Source organism: Oryza sativa, chromosome 1, assembly GCF_034140825.1.
Source record: "Oryza sativa Japonica Group chromosome 1, ASM3414082v1".
In the NCBI taxonomy this organism is placed as follows: Eukaryota; Viridiplantae; Streptophyta; class Magnoliopsida; order Poales; family Poaceae; genus Oryza; species Oryza sativa.
In genome coordinates, this window is record NC_089035.1 from 38,883,474 (window position 1) to 38,902,341 (window position 18,868).

Consider the following 18,868-nt stretch of genomic DNA (forward strand, 5'->3'; position numbering starts at 1 on the left):
AGGCTAAAAAGTAACAATTTGTTACAACTTTGTCGAGCTATTACGGAAAATGACAATAATTTATTTGAAAATCGTAACTCCATCCTCTACGTGTGTATGACATAATAAACCCGACATGCAACAACACGAGTATTGCATATGTGTATGGCGTGTGGGCTCAAATATATTGGACATATAAAGTTGCATCTTTCTGTTTAAATCATGTTATCATCGATGCAGTTTCTATGAAATTGCATAGCTAAAGTTGTACTAGTGTACTGATAGTTTTCACAAAATAGTTGTGGCTTCCTACATCTACTCTATATTTATGCTCCTACAGAACTACTAAAAACACAATGAAATAAAAGTACCGACAAATTTACTGATATCTGTCTTCACATAGATTAGGAGCAAAATTTATCGTCGTACGTATTTCAAACAACATCTGTTTAAGCTTGGCAACGAACTTCCTACTAACGAAAATCAAAGATTAGGCAAGCCTTTTGGCTTTAGCAGGAGCTAAGCGGTTGCGTGAGTTAATCCCGCACTATGTATAGTGTACAGCTATAGTGGTTCTCCGTTTTCCTTTTACCCCTAGGGGTTTGTATTTTCTCCTGCCCTGTTCAATGAAAAGTCACTCTAGTGCTGTTTTTCGTTAAAAAAAAAAAGCTTGGCATATTTCTCTACACACCAGTGTTGCTCTGTATATCTCCACTCCCTTATATAAGCACACACACAGAGGCACCGCATTGGTAGAAGTAGCTCCGTGTTGTAGTGTTGTGTAGCAGTAGTCCACCGCTGAGAAGCTAGCAAAGCCAGCCATCCATTCAGCGCAGTACTCTCGGGAGAGCTAGAAGCGATCTATTCTAGCCACAAGGAGGAGAGATAAACGTATCGAAATGGAGCACATCGCGAGGTTCTTCTTTGGAGTTTCCGGTGAGTGTGCCGCCATGGCTAGCTGCAGCTTGTTCTTAATTTCCTATCTGTCTATATGTGCATGTAGTATTTGTTTCTCCCATCTTCGAACACTCGAAGAAATGAAGGTGTATGGGTGCTCCTAGAGCTACCTACTTTGCTGGTTAATTTTTGGTGAAGTTTTACACTACTGTGAATTCGTTCTAAGTTTTTTGTTGGCTCCGTTTTCCAGGCAATGTCATCGCTCTCTTCCTGTTCCTTTCGCCAGTGTAAGTTTCTGATTCCTTGCTGCCTAGCCTTATCGTCAATCTTATCCCAATTTGTGAGGTCTTGTAACGTGTGAGCAGAGGTGGGAAGAAGGAAAAAAAAACAAGTGAAAAGGGAAGAAGAAACAAAAGATACCTGTAACTCATAGTCTCTGTGTCTGGAAAAAAAAAAGGAGCTAACATAGTAGAGTGTCTTTGTTCATGGAGAGTGTCAGCTTGCTCTGCTCCTTAGTTTCATCTACCATGATATTTGGTCAACCTTTTTCGCAAAAGAAGTTATCAAAGTTAAAAAATCTTGCAATTTTTCCCCTGCTTGCTTGTTTGCCGGCCTCACCGGCAGCTACCCATGCGTTGATGCGTGTGCATCGGTCGCACGAATGCCGCTTGTTTCTTCTGACCGGTGAGAAAATTTTGATGGCTCTTTTTCATTTTACAGTGTCACCTTCTGGAGGATCATCAAGAAGAGATCAACGGAGGACTTCTCCGGCGTGCCTTACAACATGACACTTCTCAACTGCCTGCTATCTGCTTGGTAACTAACTGAAACCTCACACTCCTCTCCACACCATCTGCATTTCTCCCCCCACAACATTACACTACGTTTTCTCTCAGAAGTTTCGTGTGATTCTCGATAGACACACACTACTCCACAACATGAGCAAGTTTAGTGAACCTAGTAATTGACTCATCAGTAATAGTACTACTGATTACTGAAAGTTAACTTGATGTTTACTCCTATTGCCGTAATTCATCCGGAAACACTGGATGATACTGTTGATGGGAACCACAGTGGTTGGCTCCTAGTGTAGCCTCTGTCCAATTTGCCTCGTCGATGGAAAGCTACTCCTGGACCCACCTGCCATCGCTGTGACAGTGACTCCTGCGAAGGAACTTGTACACACACTGTATCACTGGTGTGTGTGCAGCAGCAGCTATAGCCCTTGCTGCCGGCATGGCCAGGATGGCTGTGACATGTGGGCCCAAGAGGCCGTTGTGCAAGCACATGCAGCCTCACGTTCGAGTGTTTGTAGCTCGAAAAAGTGGGTGAGCTTTTTTGGGCCAGTATGATTTTAGGTGTGTGTGTGTGTGTGTTTGGCAGGTGAGAAACACTATCCGCGAGTCGATTCTTCGCAGGTTAGTGTTAGTACCAAAATATCAAGGCAAAGCACAATATCATAAAAGTTGTAGAGACCATATCGCACCAGCTCTGAAAATCTCCTTCTTTTCCGCTCTTGTGTGTGCATGCCCACATGCTTTCTTCTGGGAGTCAAAACTTTTCTTTCCAGATGGAGTTTTGTTGACAAGATACAGTCTGAAATCTACCGATCTATAACTATAACTGAAACTTATATATATATATCTTTTTAAAGAAAACCAGAATTACAGCATTGCTGTTGGTTTGTGATGAACGATGAATGGTGGTTGAAGGTACGGGCTGCCGTTCGTGTCACCGAACAACATCCTGGTGACGACGATCAACGGGACGGGGTCGGTGATCGAGGCCATCTACGTGGTGATCTTCCTCATCTTCGCGGAGAGGAAGGCCAGGCTGAAGATGATGGGTCTCCTGGGCCTCGTCACCTCCATCTTCACCATGGTGGTGCTCGTCTCCCTCCTGGCCCTGCACGGCCAGGGCCGCAAGCTCTTCTGCGGCCTCGCCGCCACCATCTTCTCCATCTGCATGTACGCCTCGCCTCTCTCCATCATGGTAAGACAGTACACACCACACAAATGATCTAGTATAGTACTTCTTTCGTTTCACAATGTAAGTCATTCTAGCATTTTTCACATTTATATTGATATTAATGAATCTAAATAGATATATATGTTTAGATTTATTAACATCGCTATGGACGTGGGAAATGTTAGAATGACTTACATTGTGAAACGGAGGGAGTAATAACTAACAAAATTAACCATAATCTGATTCGCTGATCAATTGACTCCGGTGTGCAGAGGCTGGTGATCAAGACGAAGAGCGTGGAGTTCATGCCGTTCCTGCTCTCCCTGTCCGTGTTCCTGTGCGGCACCTCCTGGTTCATCTACGGCCTGCTCGGCCGCGACCCTTTCATCGCGGTAATTTACTCATCGTCTTTCTTTTCGCTGTCAATTGCTGCAAGCCTACAAGCAACCTGTCGACGTTGATTACAGAAAGATACGTAACCTGACGACGAGACATATGATCCAATCCGATCGATGCCTTTTTGTGTTTTTGTTTGGATCTCGATTGATCGTACTGTCTGATGGGCACATGCAAACCGCTGCAAAAGCACAGCACTGCACTGCACAAGCAACGCTGTTTGCAACTCAATGCCGCGAAATGGCCGGCGGCGTCGGTTATCCTTTCGGTGTCTCGTCCAACTTGGCGCGCACATGTTGGGCGTACGTACGTACTCCCTTCATTCCATGAAAAACAAATATAGAACCAGATATGACGCATCGTAGATTCGTGATACTATGAATCTGGATATATATATATCCAGATCTGTAGTATTAGGATATGCCACATATTCATTTTTCATGAGACGGAGGGAGCATAGGAGTAGCAGCTATAGCCGTGCACACGAATGGCACGCAAAGAGTTTAACTGACGAAATTGCATCGTTGTGTTGTACGACGTGCAGATCCCCAATGGATGCGGGAGCTTTCTGGGCTTGATGCAGCTGATCCTCTACGCGATCTACCGGAACCACAAGGGGGCCACGCCGGCGGCGGCGGCCGGGAAGGGGGACGCCGCCGACGAGGTGGAGGACGCGAAGAAGGCGGCCGCCGCGGTGGAGATGGCCGACGCCAAGACCAACAAGGTCGTCGCCGACGACGCCGACGCCGACGCCGATGGCAAGTCGGCGGACGACAAGGTCGCCAGCCAGGTGTGACGCGTTCGGGGCCCCGCACGGCGCCCGGCCGACACGCACGGAAGAATGCAGCTTAAAGCATTGTTGCTGCTGCTGGATTGATTAGTGGTTAAGCAGATTATTGCTGTCGCCTTTCTTGATTTTTCTTTTTACTGATCTCTGTCTCTCGTGCCCGATCGAGAGAGTATGATACTGTATTTCCCGTTCTGTTCTTGCAAGCGTGAAGCCATTTCCCATTTTTTTTTCTACCGTACGATACTGTATGCCCCCCAGGCCCCCATAATGAAGAAGAATCCGAGCAGAAATGCATAAAAAGAAGAAAAAAAATCTAGTTTAATTGGGCTGCATCTTTATGGATCTCACATTGCATTGTCGTACTGTTATTGGGCCGAAAGTGTATCAAGCCACCGGTTTGTGAAGGCCCATACCAACGCTTGGGCCCATCAAAATCAGACTGGTACTACTTATTAGCGGGTCATGGATGGATGTAAAAAAATAAAACCCGTTATCATCCATTAGCCCGTTAGCCTTTCTTCCTCTGGAAGGCGCCACTTCCCGCGGGTATATAAACGGGCACAACTAACTCAACCCGATGGCCCCACCAAACGAGGCGGCGAGGTTCAGGGGAGCGGAGGACTGAACTGTAATTTCGGAAAGTTCTCGGGAGGATGCCGATAGAGATGCCGCGGCGGCTCCCCTTCGCCGTCGACACGTGGGGCCCCTCCTCCCGCCGCCGCCGCCACCGCTTCCTCACCCACGCGCACCGGGACCACCTCGTCGCCGCCGGCGGCGCCGCCGACTCCGGGGAATGCCCCGGCGCCGTCTACGCGACGCGGCTCACCCTCGACCTCGCCCTCCGCCATTTTCCCCGGGTAAAACTGCCCCCCCGACTCGCGGAAGCCGATTCTGTTCCCGTGTGGTGGTGGTGGGTGCCGTGCTAATCGAATGGTCGCTCGTGGTGTCGCAGCTTGAGCGGGGGGAGTTCGTGGAGATGGAGGTGGGGAAGACGGTGGTGGTGGACGACCCCGCCGGGGCCTTCTCCGTCACGGCGTACGACGCCAATCACTGCCCTGGTAATTCTGGTTCCGCTTCTTCAGTTCTGCATACCGTCGTGTTACAGCTTACCGTGCTATATATAAGTTGATAATTTGCTGGTAGAAATAGTAGATTACTTAGTTGTCAGGGATCAGGGTGTGATGGTGGGAGTGATTGTTCAATTCAGCGGCCGATTTTTTTTAACAGATCCATGGGAATTGTAGTTTTTGCTCCGCTGTTCAGGCGGAGTGATTCATCGTTCTATGAGGCCATTTTCAGCGCAACATTATTGAATTTGTATATTGAGAAATGGGAAGGGTTGACCACGGCTAATGCTTGCGTGTTCTGTGATACCAGGGGCGGTTATGTTCTTGTTCGAGGGTCAATTCGGTAGCATTCTGCACACGGGGGACTGTCGGCTGACGCCAGATTGTGTACATAATTTGCCACTGAAGTACATAGCAAAGAAAGGGAAAGAAAACATTTGCCGTTTAGACTTTGTGTTCCTGGACTGCACATTTTCCAAATGCTTCCTCAAGCTACCAAGCAAGGAGTCAGCTATTCAGCAGGTTTTCCTCTCCGCTTAGATTAAATGTGCTTGTTGGTAACTGTAGGAGTGTGCATATGACAACATGGATGGTCACCATTGAGAAATGTTTCAGTGATTGCAGGTTATAGCTTGCATATGGAAGCATCCTCATGCTCCATTTGTCTATCTTGCATGTGATCTTCTTGGTCACGAAGAGATCCTAATTGAGGTGTCAAGGACATTTGGATCAAAGATTTATGTTGACAAGAGAAGGAACTCGGACTGTTTTCGAGCTCTATCTCTCATAGCCCCAGAAATCATCACTGAAGATCCATCTTGTCGATTCCAGGTATGGTAGGCTAGTCCAAGTAATAAATTCCATTGTAATTTTTTTACACTCCACTAGCTTCCATTATCTCCATTTTGGAACCCTGCATGTGAAGGGAAAGATGGCTTATAGTTTATACTGCATGGACTATCTACATGTAGTGATGAGCGTGGGTACCCAGTTTCGACAGCATCCTGTCGATGTTGTAACTGTTTCAATCTTGCCTAATCCTTCGGCCAACCCGGCAAAAATGAGTGTGGGTACCCAGTTTCACATATGACCCCAAGTGGTCGTCCCCAAGCCCTACTTTACTACCTTTCTTGCGATTTAGAGGGATCTTGGGACAGCTGCTGTTTCGTCAAAAAATATTGATAGAAGTCTGGCAAGGATAAAGGGCAAGTAGTGAATAATCTTGTGCGCATGCACTTAAGTATTTTCTTGGAAAGGAACTAAACAATTGGTTGGCCCAGTCTGATCCAATCCCTAACTATGAGTACATAGTCTATGCTCATGGTAGTACACACTGTATGTGACCTTTGTCCTATTGTTGTTCTGAAGCAAAATTAGTTGCTGCCAGGCCTATTGAACAATCATATGACAGAGCACACTCTCCAGTCTCCTTGCAAAAAGGAAAGAAACCGATAAAGTCAATTCCAGCCTCTCTATCTACATTTCATACTAAAATTGTTTGCTAGAACAGAACAGTACATTCAGGATTATAATCAACCTTGGCTAGTACAGGATCTAAGAGGTTCATTTTAGTCTGGTCTGTGCTATGTTTTGCATGGAGAGGTTCATTTTATTCTTTTTCATTTGCAACTTTCTTACTTTGTAGATTCTTGGATTCCAAAACTTGTATGACAAAGCATGTACAAAGATTGAAGAGGCAAGGGCTAGCCTTCAGCCTGAACCTCTATTTATCCGTCCCTCAACACAGTGGTATGCGCACTGTGCTCAAAGCCAGAAACCTAGCCTAACAGAAGCTGTGCTGGATGGTTGTGGGGTCTGGCACATTTGTTTCTCCATCCATTCCTCTCGTGATGAGTTAGAACAGGCCTTGGAACTTCTCCAGCCTCAATGGGTAATTTCAACAACACCACCATGCTTTGCCATGGAATTGAGCTATGTAAAGAAAAAATGTTTCAAGACCTGCTTAACTGCTGATGATCCACTGTGGAAGATATTCAAGAATCCTCTCCGAAAGTCAGTGTCCTCCCCTTCTACATTGCTGGATTCCGACACGCACACAAATGAAGATCACTCGATTTCTGTCGATGATGATCATGATCATTCAGCCTCTCCTAGTGGTGAAGAATGTACAGACTTTGATATCTGCACGCTTGAACTGAAGTTCATGCCATCCCCTCCAGTTCAGGAACCAGATATTACACTGTTTGGAAGAGCAAGATTTGGCTCTGAAGAAATTGACATAATGAGAGAAGAACTGTGCAATCAGCGCATTGCTGTTGAAGAAGCCAGGGCATATTCAACAGCATATTTGATCTGTGATGGTAGCAGTGAAGTTGAAACATGTCCAAATTCACGGACTGATTTTGTCATAGTGCAAGCATCGAAGTCCCAACAGAGTTATTCAGGATATGAAGATGAGGACCCGTCTTGTCAGTGTGCTGCATCCCCAAGGCAATTAGAAAGTCGCTCAATCCTGTCTTTACCTATTGGTGAGTGCAGTTTGTCACCGGTGGTTGATAACCCTAAAAAGTCTGAAGTTGTTATAGAGTCAGAATCAACAAATCATGCTGAAAGTTCAAACCTTTGCATGGTCAGAAGGGGTTATTCAGGATCTGAAGATGATTGTCAGCGTGCTGCATCCCCAAGGCAATTAGAAAAACTCTCAATCCGGTCTTCACCTATTGGTGAGTGCAGTTTGTCACCGGTGGCTGATAAACCTGAAAAGTCTGAAGTTGTTATAGAGTCAGAATCAACAAATCTTGCTGAAAGTTCAAACCTTTGCATGGTCAGAGGAGAAGAAACAACAGATTGTGAAAGGGGTACCTTGTGCGTTACTGGATCATCGAAATGCTTGAATGCAAGTTTGAAGAGGCTGTACAGATCAAGGAATGTCCCTGTCCCACGACCTCTCCCGTCCCTTGTTGGACTTTTGGAATCCACTAAACGGATGAAAATGCAACCTGGCAGTGATGGTAGTTCGTTGAATTCATGGCACACCTTACCTAGGAGATAAGATTGTGCTTTCCACTGAAGATAAGATTGACATGCACATATCATGTATAGCATATTGTGTTCACGATTCATACTCTCAGAAACTACCAGAGTCTGGTCACCCAGATTACATGTTATTTTACAAATTTTCAAAATGATGTAGAGAAAATCGATGTATTGTACCTCTCAGGAAAAAAAAATCGATGTATTGTCTTTTAAGCTTATACAAGTTACTAGCATTGTACAATTTTCAAATGTTGTAGAGAAAATTGATGTATTTTACAGGATCGGTCTGTTCGATAAACAAATGATTTCTTCTGCCATTCTGGTATATATAAATATTTCCATTGATCTATGTAAGCAACACTTGTGAGCTTGCTTTCTTTTTCATGACTGGATTTATGATAAGATTTTGCGATCGATTTGTCATAACACAGGCTCAAATACCATTTAGGCTCCCAAGATGATAAATATGGCATATTCTAGCAACACATAATTTTATACATGAAGCAGAGTCGACAAGATAATTCTACCCCAGAATACAACACGATCATGTGCCAATTCTCTAATACAACATAGTTCAACTAACTCGATTATTCTGACAAGCAGACATCTACGATTAGGTAAGATCAGTTGACAAGTTCAGTGGTTCACATTTTTTACAGTCTCTGCATCAGATGCTCCTAAATAACAGCAAGACTAATGCCAACTCATTCTGTAAGCTCTATTGCCATGCGGAGGAGACGATTAGAGTTTTCTCTCCCCAGCCGAAGTGAAGTCCCCCATGGTCCTCCTCGAACTTGTATCTGTCACAGTACGACTTCAGTAACGATCTTATCCCGCTGATGACATTGCTACTAAATGGGCATGGTGTGAAGCCAGCCATTGTCATTCTTGCCCTCCATTTTCCAGCAACTTCATATCTGCAGCATAAATAAGTTCACGGTCAGCTATTTGGGAGTTGCAGGTTGTGCATGTTTTCAGGGAAAAAAAAAGGAGAGAGTGGACTGTATGAGTAGAAAATAGCACTGGGAACTACCTCTCCACACGATCAGGACCTTCGCAAGCCAAGATGTTGACAATTTCACGAGCAAGACATTGCCGCTCCACATTCATTCTATCCGGACTTTCCCTTGGAAGTGTCGCGTCCAGTGAATCAAAAAGTGCAGCATAATAATCATAAACCTCACGGAACCTACCAAAGGTGAAATGTTTCAGATGTTTGATGCTATCATGATTCATAAGGAGTCAGTAGTTGGCGATGGAAGTACATTCACAGGTTGGTAGACAAAATATAAAAGGTAAGCTTTGGCTGGAACATTCTAAAGTGGATCTAAAGAATTAAGAAGATATTTTACATCACTAACCTTGTCTGAAATGGAGCAGTATTGGTATTGGCATCCTGCTCAACCAGTGTGACGAGCTTTGGTTGCAGACCCTTCACCATTCGAAGGAGTTGGTCCCTTTCATTCATAATTGAAACGCTCTCGTCAGGAAGGTGGTGCAGCTGGAATGCAAAATTGACAACTAGTGCTTCCCCAGGACAACAATCTAGCATTGCAGGTGTAACATCCCCAATGTTAGCACCAACTGCCCTGAACTCAAAAGATATCCCACAGTCCTCTGCAAGTTTCTCTAGACGTTGACCAATGACCTTCAAACCGCCAACGGTCCTCTGTACCGTTTCAGGATCATCCACACCAGTTATTCTCAAATGACGTGGCTTATTTGCATTATTTTTCAGAAACTGTATCAGTGTAATGTACTGGCTGCCCTGATTAATGTCAAAGTCTATAATGTGCACTCTATCTTCACCTTTGCAGGCTTCAAGTATAGCATAATTAGCAGCCATGAAACCAAATCGGAAGCACGGGCAGATTTCAAAGAGGATTTGCATTGCCGAAAGCTGATAAAGAGTCGGGGGCTCTTTGCACGACAAGGCCTTGTATATGCCTTTCCCTGAAGCTACTATTCTTGCTGCAAGACCTTCCACTAGATAGGCTGCAATCCTCTGAGAAGGGTCCCCTTGGATTGAGACCATCTGCCGGAGGTCCGTTATGATTGCCTGTGCTTCATCTACATTATAATCAGATAATGCCATTGCACAGTCAAAGAGCAACTGCTTTGGGGTCCGTGGTTCTCCATTGTTGCTACCAGCACAACTGATGCTTGATTCCGATTCTTTTGGTGAGTTAGGGAGTATGACATTCTTCATTGGATCAGCCCATTCATCGTTAATGCTACCTGCCTGGGAAATCTCATACAAGATGTCATCACTATCATCAAGTAAAGCATGCTCCAGCTCCTGAAGCTTCATCCTGATATCATCTTCATCAAACTCTACTTCAAGTTCAGAACTCTGATTGTCTGATATAGACTGAGAATTCTGCTGAGATACATTGGACACCAATGGTGAGTCTTTTGCCACATCTGAGCAGGAATTGTCTGCAGAAGATGGAGAATGGCCATCAGCTGTTACCATGTACGGCATTGGTGAGGCCTGTTGATTGTAAAAGGAGTTCTCAGGATTGTATGGTTCAGGCCCATAACGGAACAGCTGTGTGTCGGACGCATATCTTCGTGCAGCGAAATTTGAATTTGGAGTGCCAAATTTATGTATGTAAAGATTATCTGCGTAAGTGGTTGACGGGTCTGCTCGCCTGATAAAAGACATTACTTTTCTGTAGTGCTTCTAAACCTACTAGGCTAAATACTCAAACTCAAGGCACAGCTTCCTCTGATTATGGATATTGAACAAATACCTGAAATAAAACAATATACATCAATATGTTGAGTGAAACACCATTATCATTGCATTCGAAACACATGGAGCTATTTAACAAACTCAATCGGCTTCTTTTGATTGTTCTTCTGATGCAAACTAATAGCAAAGCAAATGATTTTTTTTTTAGATAATGGAAGTAACTTCGAGCATCTCCACCAACTATGATTGAAACAAACACCGAAAGGTGAAAGTACGTGCAAATTGCAATGAGTTAGAATGTCATTTTGAAGTTTCTGTGGGGTTATTCAGGCTGCCGTTTCGATGTTGACCTACATGCCAACTGATCTCATGCTACAACGAGTAATCCAGGCATCCAGCCATGCCAAAACTCAATCGATAGAGTTAAATCTCTAGAGCAGACACTGCCAAAAAAAAAAGTTCCTTTTGTCCAATCAGTACCAACTAACGAGAAGCTTGTAGGGCACGATGAGCAAAGTCATGTTCTAAAATTACTCTAGCAATATTGACCGATTGCCATGCTTCTGGAACCTTAATCAAGCTGACTAGAACGCAAAAACCACATTCAAGAATACAAACACCAGAAAATACCGAGATAAAGTACAGCTCATACGCGCCACAAATAAAATATTGGTGTAAAACCTCACCAGCACGACATACCCCGAAAAAAGAAAAAAAAATCTTTACAGGGTCCCGTTCAAGCTATGATCATACTACCGATATCCGATCAAATTGCCGTGGTTCATGAACCTGATTTTCTGGAGGTATAAACCTCCAATCCACACAGACAGCATCAGCCAAGAAACATGATGTAATCACTAACACTGCACAAAAAAAAAGAGAAGATTTCCCTTTCCCCTTCTATGTTGTAACATCCCAAAGCCCCCAAAGCCCTGCGCTCCTCTACATGCAAAGCAACACAAACACCAGAGAAGTTGACCAGGCTCTTCTTGTTCCCCAGCCAATTTCCGATCGCCCAATCTCAAAGAACACATAAACGACACCACCAACACCACCCATCATGCTATATACTAACACAAGAATTAAAGAAAAAAAAGGCATCCAAAATCCAAGAAAAACAAGAGCACGACGAGCAAGAACCAAGAAGACAACCAGCAAAAAAGGAACAAATCTTTGCAGTTGCTGGGAGAAGGAGGCCGAAGAGGAAGCAAAATCACTTACAGGAGGAGGGGGTAGCTTGCTTCCGGTAGCACACACAGGAGAGCGGCAGGAGAGGAGGAGGAGGAGGAGCGGAGAAGGCGAGGTGGGGAAGCGGAGAACGGAAATGGGAAGGAGAGGGAGCAGGAGGGAAGGAAGGAAAAGGGGAAGAAGAGAAGAGAGGAGAAGAGATGGTTGGTTGGTTTGGTTTGGTTGGTTGGGGATAGCGAGTGGGCAGCCAAGTCCGAGATGTCATGCGGTGGAGGGACGGACGCGGTCAGGGCGACCGGCGGCTGGCTGCGGCTGCCTCTGCCTCTGCTCGCGTCGCCACTGCCGCCGGGATCCTCTGCGGCTGCGCCACCGCCCACGGGAACCACCAGGCCCCGCTCCTCCAGTTTTGCTTCTCTCCTTTGATGACTTCTTGTTGCCGACTGCTATACGTATACGTATGGAGTATCGAATCTATGACGTACTAACTCCATCCCATGAAATGTGTTTATTTTTCAGTTTTTAATACAACGTTTGACTTTACATCTTATTTAAGAACAATTTTAATTGTTTTTTTTATTTATATTAGATTATAAAACATTTTTATTCATATTAAATAATAAAACACTTTTATTCATATTAGATAATAAAACATCAATAGTTATGTGTGACTAATTATTTTAAAAAAAATTCATAAATTTTTCAAATAATACAGACGGTTAAATTTTAGACACACAAATATAAAAATTAATTTATTTTGAGACGGATGTAGTAGAAAGTAAGGAACATTTGGTACTTCTAGTTACTTTTGACATGCTGTTATTTTTTTATTATAAAAACATTAACTACTTAGTATCCGTACTACCGTATAAATAAAAGTAAATTTATTTCAAGGCAAAGGGAGAATCTTCTATGGGTCTATGACGTGTATTATTTAGCCTCTTGTTTTTTGCTTGATGGCTTATGAAGGGTAGCTAAAATAGGTTATCTATAAATTATTCTTTTTTATTCATTCATTCTATTAAAACTTATTGGGATAGTAGTAAAGGAGTATGTTATTTGTGCATGTGGTAAGTAATAGATTTATTTGTGGATTGACATTCAATTGAAATTTACATAAAATTTTCCAATATTAGAATTTGTGGTATGTTTATTTCAAGTTCGTAATATGAGTAATATTTGGCTAGTGATATTATGGTCATTTAAAGAGTGGAATCAATATTTCATCTTTCAAAAAAAAAGGTATAAATACAGAGATATGTAATTAATGCATGTGACTATGACCTCATGAATGAGCAGAAAGTAAAAGAGAAATAGTATGCTTGAGATGAATTTTCCAAATGTAGTGTTTAGTAGTTTCCATATGATGGTGAGATTAATAATATTAATATCCACACCAACAAAAATCTAGAACATGAGGTCTAGTACCAAATAGTCAAAAGTCATTATCGGAATATGAAAAATGTGTAATTATCATCGACTTCCTTATCCGTTGGAAAATGACGTTGTCTCTCCTACTTGCCAGCTTTCTTTGGATCAGATTATCCTAGAAGGAAACAAAATATAGAGGCAATCTATCATTTATTCTGATGATGTTCTATGCATGGACCAAACACGCATGCCTAAATATTTTTGCAGGTAATAGGAGGACCATTCCACATGAGGAACTTGAGGTAGGAGTGTTCTTTTCTATCAAAGACGATGTGGACCAGTGAAAGCGTTGCAAACTTTAAGCTAAACTAGAATTTTCTCCAATGATATGTTGTCAATTTCACTTACTAGTAATATCGTCTCTAGTATCTAATTTTGTTCGCTGGCATCGGTTGGATGGAGCTTTGGTGAATGCTGTAAACTTACTATTTCTTTTCTATCTTTGATTTTTTTTAAAAAAAAAACAAAGCAAAGCTCCTTCTTCCATTTCAAATATGTAATTTTGCAGGTCAACTCCCCCAAGTGCTTATTTGCAATATATGTCAAATTTTCTCAAATAGTCTTGATGATATTTCACATTGACTATTGAGTACTCAGTCTTACAGATAGCCACAAAACGTTGAATGGAGATGCTTGCTTACACAGGATCCTATCCATTTGGTGTGGAGTACGTTTTGGCATTTTCGGCTTCACCGCGTCCCTACCAAACCAAACCAAAGCAGCTGATCATTTCACAGCTTGACCGTTGAAAACTATGGAAAAGTTTATTTTAAGTGCGCATAAACCATAGTGGAGAAAATAACCTAATAGAAATAGACAAGTAGCTGTACAAATTAGTGGGTCCATGAATGTTAATTTCTACGAAATTGCCGTCGCCTTCTTGTTGAAGGCTTGATCTACCGTATTGTCTTGGTCTAAAAGGTTTGATCCAACAGAAACTTCTACAGGTATCAGCTTACCGTACTTGATGTTGCAAAGCTATCATCCACTTTTTCCGTAATCCTAAACCCTTACCTTTTCTGGTCATCTTAAGTGCTAATCCAAAGTAATTTTTCTGGTCATCTAGTAATCCGTAATATAAGCTCATACAATTCTAACTTAATTAACGCATGCTTCACATATCATCATCTGAACATATCAGCATATCATTACCAGTTCATCAAAGTCACCACCGGCCCATGCCTGACTTTTTGACCGGGATTAATTTATCACCACGTTTATTTGTTTGTGATCCACAGTTCCGAAATGCTGGAGGTACATACTTAGGATAAGATTGTTTTTACCTGCTTTGGATAATTATTCATGTAAAAATAAACTCTCAGATTAATTAAGGTCCTTAAGCTCCAACTAATCCGTGTTCATTTTCTCAGGTAGTCACTCTCTCCCCCCAGTGTAAAAGGCGGTTTTTTTCTTGGGATTCCCGTGGGCTGAAGAAGCCAGCAAAACCATTTCTCTGTCAATCCTGCGTGCAATGCTTTCCAGCAAACTTAAAAAAGCTTTTTTTTAGGCGATTAAATAAGGGTAAATAAAGTACGTGTGCTGCTAACAAATGTCATGCAAGATTGGATTAGATTAGGCACGCCTGGAGGTGTCGTTTCGTGCTGGGCCTTTTGACTCCTTGCCCTCCTATAGTCCTATTTGCTTGCAGCTGGTAGTCCACTAGAGTAGTGAGATATTTTTTTCATGGCCAAGCAAGCAATGTTGTTGTCGTGTGATCATGTTAGTCAAATTGCAGACGTGTGCATACATGCAACATATCACCAATCATTCAGAAACTTTAAGTTCTACTCTCTCTCTATTCCAGTTTAATCATCCTCTAAATAAATAATACCAAAACTAAGGACACTAAAATGTATATCATTCTTAAATTAATCCTCATCGGTTAAGGTGCTTTTACTACAGTACTATAGTATTTTTTTTCCTTTTTCTTTTACTTCATCAAAACATCTCTGTTTTCGCCTTGCAGCCTTGAGAGTTTTTGAGTCCCTGATTTGTTCTGCTTGTTGCTGGTGACTGCTGAGCAATTTGGTGCAATACACTGAATCTGATATCCGACATTGAATCCAGAAAGCATGCGTGCAACTTGCTCTGGCTGGCTAGGCATGGGCGTCTGTGTTATCCGTGCCCGGTTTGCGATCTGTGTGTGTCCCTCTGCATGCGACGAAACGGCACGCATGTTGGTTTGCATCTATCAGACATTCAGACATAGAGGAGAATCTTTCGTACAAGAATGGTGGTGCCCATGCGTGCGACCGTGCGGAAGCTGCAACAGCCCGTGACACACGCACACCCCCACGCCTCGTCGACGACAGCATCTCAGTATTGGAATCGTACAGTAAAACAATCTTAATACATACAAGTGGCAGCCAATCTGATAATACACTAAACCTTTTTTTGATCTTTGTTACTACTGTAACAAGGAGCAGAGGTCATCTTCTCCTTACCGTGCCGGCCCATAAAATTTATGGCCTGGGCCTGGAAAGACCATGGCAGGTGTTGGGCTGGTGTCGCTTGCAATGGGCCCGAAACGAACGTGAGCCCATTGGGCTGGCACCGATCGAGAGCTTCGCGATCCATCGACTGCACAGCAGGCCGGTGTCCAGTTCCCGTGCGATCTCCTCAATCCGGCCCGTTCCCGATGCCCATGGCCGTCTGCTGCTTCTGCCTCCGTGAGGCCTCTAATCACGAATGGAAGTAGATCATGATCATGCATAGGAATAAGTTCACTTGATGACCCTCAAAAGTGATCGGAATCTAATCCATGACCCTAAATCGCAAAACCGGATATCTCGACCCTCAAACTATTAAAACCGGTGCAATTTTACTCCCTTGGCGGTTTTGGAGTGCGGTTTCGCTGACGTGGCGGTATTGACCTAATCTGTGTGCTGACGTGGCGCTTACATGGCATTTCAATTAAAAAGATACACGTGGATAGGAAGGATAGCTATACTAATTTGGTATACTCAAAATACACCTTTGGTACAAAATTGACAATCTCACAAGGATGAAATATCAGTAATTTTCTATTTACTGGTTGATCCCATCTTTTACGGAATCAATTCCTTTTTTGAATGTACAAAAATTTGGGGAGCTCAGCATGTCTGGAAGCACGGGAGAACGTTCTTTTGCTGATATTATTACCAGTATTCGATACTGGGTTATTCATAGCATTACTATACCTTCCCTATTCATTGCGGGTTGGTTATTTGTCAGTACGGGTTTAGCTTATGACGTGTTTGGAAGTCCTCGGCCAAACGAGTATTTCACAGAAAGCCGACAAGGAATTCCGTTAATAACCGACCGTTTTGATTCTTTAGAACAACTCGATGAATTTAGTAGATCCTTTTAGGAGGCCCTCAATGACCATAGATCGAACCTATCCTATTTTTACAGTGCGATGGCTGGCTGTTCACGGACTAGCTGTACCTACTGTTTTTTTCTTGGGATCAATATCAGCAATGCAGTTCATCCAACGATAAACCAAATTCCAACTATAGAACTATGACACAATCAAACCCGAATGAACAAAATGTTGAATTGAATCGTACCAGTCTATACTGGGGTTTATTACTCATTTTTGTACTTGCTGTTTTATTTTCCAATTACTTCTTCAATTGAGAGAAAGAAAGAGAGTAGTAAGAATTCTCTTATCCCCATTTGGAAGGATACCATCCTTATAACTATCCATGACTGTTTTTGTCTCTAGCATGACCACTTGATAAAATGTGGAGGAAAGTAGGGGAAATGGCCGATACTACTGGAAGAATTCCTCTTTGGCTGATAGGTACTGTAACCGGTATTGCTGTGATTGGTTTAATAGGTGTTTTCTTTTACGGTTCATATTCTGGATTGGGTTCATCTCTATAGTAATTGGAGGGACCAGGTTGTAAACATGAAAAAATAGGAACTTAGCGGGTCCTTACCCCCTTTTATCTGATTAGAGCGGAAAGGACCCGCGGAATTCTTACTCTTATAACCCGACTTTTTTAATCTATTCCATAACCTACAAACGGGTTTCCTATTTTGATTTGTAAAAATAACAAAGAGAAAGCCTTTGCTCTGATGGTCAGAATCCCTCTATTTATTCGTTTTGTTTGTTAATTTTGTTTGTTAATAATGTTAGTGAAGTAATCCATCAGTTGATTTATAACCCCCTCGCCAATGAAATTAATTCACTTTTATGAAGCGAGGAGAAAGAAAGGATCAATCGAGGATCCAATATTTTATTCCCCGGAGGAAGTCTCTTGTAAATCATTGATTTAATTTAGAGTAATAAACTAATAAAACCTTAATTAAAACTACTCAACTAGCCTAAAAATAAAAAACAGCCTTCAATGGAAGAGTATCCGTTTTTTTTGCAAAATTTCTGTAAGTTCTAAATTGAACTTAATTGAACAAGTCAAGCAATTCTATTTGGTCACAAAAAATTTGTCCCACGCCATATTTTCTTTCCCTCTTTTTGTCCACTACATCGCCTGAACCTAAGCAAAAGAGGTTCAAGAGACAGACCCAAATAAAGAAGAAATAGTAATCTTTGCCGAATAGGAAGAAAAAAGATTCATATTTCGATACAAGAAGAATCGACACAAGAAAAAGGCAAAAAAGCCTTTTTCTTGTGCCCAATAGAGGATTAAGAAGACCAGCAATCCCTCCTAAAAGGATTTGTTCCTTTTATTGTTCTCGCCCTTGCCTTGCATTCTCCTCGTTTTGCATGAGATGATAGAAATAAGGAATTGCAGACAAGACATCTCGCAAACAAAAAATAGTCTAAACAAAAAAAAGATTTCCAAAATGGATCATAGAGAATTCTAGCAATCGCCAATAAATCGCGGCTTTTTACCAACTTGATGGTAAGAAATCCCGGGACCTAGAAATTCATTTCGTACAATTGAACCTTTTCAAACTGTTTCTTTTTGAGAACCAAAAAAACTTGTGCCAAAATAACGGATGCGAAGAAGAACAAAAGGCCTTGAACGCGTAATGGATCCTGAAGCACTATTTCTGCATCCCCCTGACCAAACCCTCCCACATTAGGATTACTTGTTAATGGTTGATCAAGCTTGATCGATTCCCCCTCTGAAACAAGAAGTTCTGGACCGGGAGGTATAAGATCAATCACTTGGCGTCCATCCGATGCATCGACTATGGATATTTCATATCCCCCCTTTTCTTTACGCAGTATTTTTCTTACTACACCTGTTGACGTTGCATTATAGACCGTATTGTTACTCTTGCTACCATCAGGATAGATCTGTCCCCTTCCTCGGTTTCCCCCCACATATATGGGATATTTTAAGAAATGAACGTCTTTCTTCATAGCAGGGTCGGGGGAAAGAATGGGAAAGACGATTTCACTATATTTCTTACCGGGAACAGGGCCTATCACAAGAATATTTTTTTTATTGGGACGATAACTCTGAAAAGAGAGATTTCCTATCTTTTCTTTCAACTCAGGAGAAA

At 42.5% G+C, this 18,868-nt stretch overlaps 3 protein-coding genes across 4 annotated transcripts; 2 read left to right on the forward strand and 1 right to left on the reverse strand.

The window, feature by feature from the left end:
* The first annotated feature begins 727 nt into the window (after window positions 1–727).
* On the forward strand, window positions 728–4,362 carry LOC4324848 (bidirectional sugar transporter SWEET1a-like). Of its 2 annotated transcripts, NM_001405445.1 has the most exons (6): window positions 728–915; window positions 1,127–1,163; window positions 1,597–1,692; window positions 2,589–2,868; window positions 3,117–3,236; window positions 3,785–4,362. In NM_001405445.1, exons 1-6 carry the CDS (start codon window positions 879–881, stop codon window positions 4,034–4,036), a joined length of 822 nt encoding a protein of 273 aa, NP_001392374.1. In that variant the 5' UTR covers window positions 728–878; the 3' UTR covers window positions 4,037–4,362. The 2 variants fall into 2 exon arrangements, with proteins under 2 accessions (NP_001392374.1, XP_025878169.1); XM_026022384.2 differs by lacking the exons at window positions 728–915; window positions 1,127–1,163 and adding an exon at window positions 1,304–1,444 and having other exon boundaries at window positions 3,785–4,251.
* A 247-nt stretch (window positions 4,363–4,609) lies between these two features.
* LOC4324849 (uncharacterized) lies at window positions 4,610–8,448 on the forward strand. The gene is made up of 5 exons (XM_015755332.3): window positions 4,610–4,887; window positions 4,983–5,088; window positions 5,408–5,619; window positions 5,722–5,928; window positions 6,743–8,448. The coding sequence occupies exons 1-5, from the start codon at window positions 4,684–4,686 to the stop codon at window positions 8,108–8,110; spliced, it is 2,097 nt and encodes a 698-aa protein (XP_015610818.1). The 5' UTR covers window positions 4,610–4,683; the 3' UTR covers window positions 8,111–8,448.
* Window positions 8,449–8,537: 89 nt separating this feature from the next.
* Window positions 8,538–12,052, reverse strand: LOC4324850 (scarecrow-like protein 1). Its single transcript, XM_015755342.2, has 4 exons — window positions 12,014–12,052; window positions 9,456–10,850; window positions 9,128–9,283; window positions 8,538–9,011 (listed from the first exon to the last, which is right to left on the reverse strand). The coding sequence occupies exons 2-4, from the start codon at window positions 10,760–10,762 to the stop codon at window positions 8,813–8,815; spliced, it is 1,662 nt and encodes a 553-aa protein (XP_015610828.1). The 5' UTR covers window positions 10,763–10,850; window positions 12,014–12,052; the 3' UTR covers window positions 8,538–8,812.
* Between the last annotated feature and the right edge of the window lie 6,816 nt (window positions 12,053–18,868).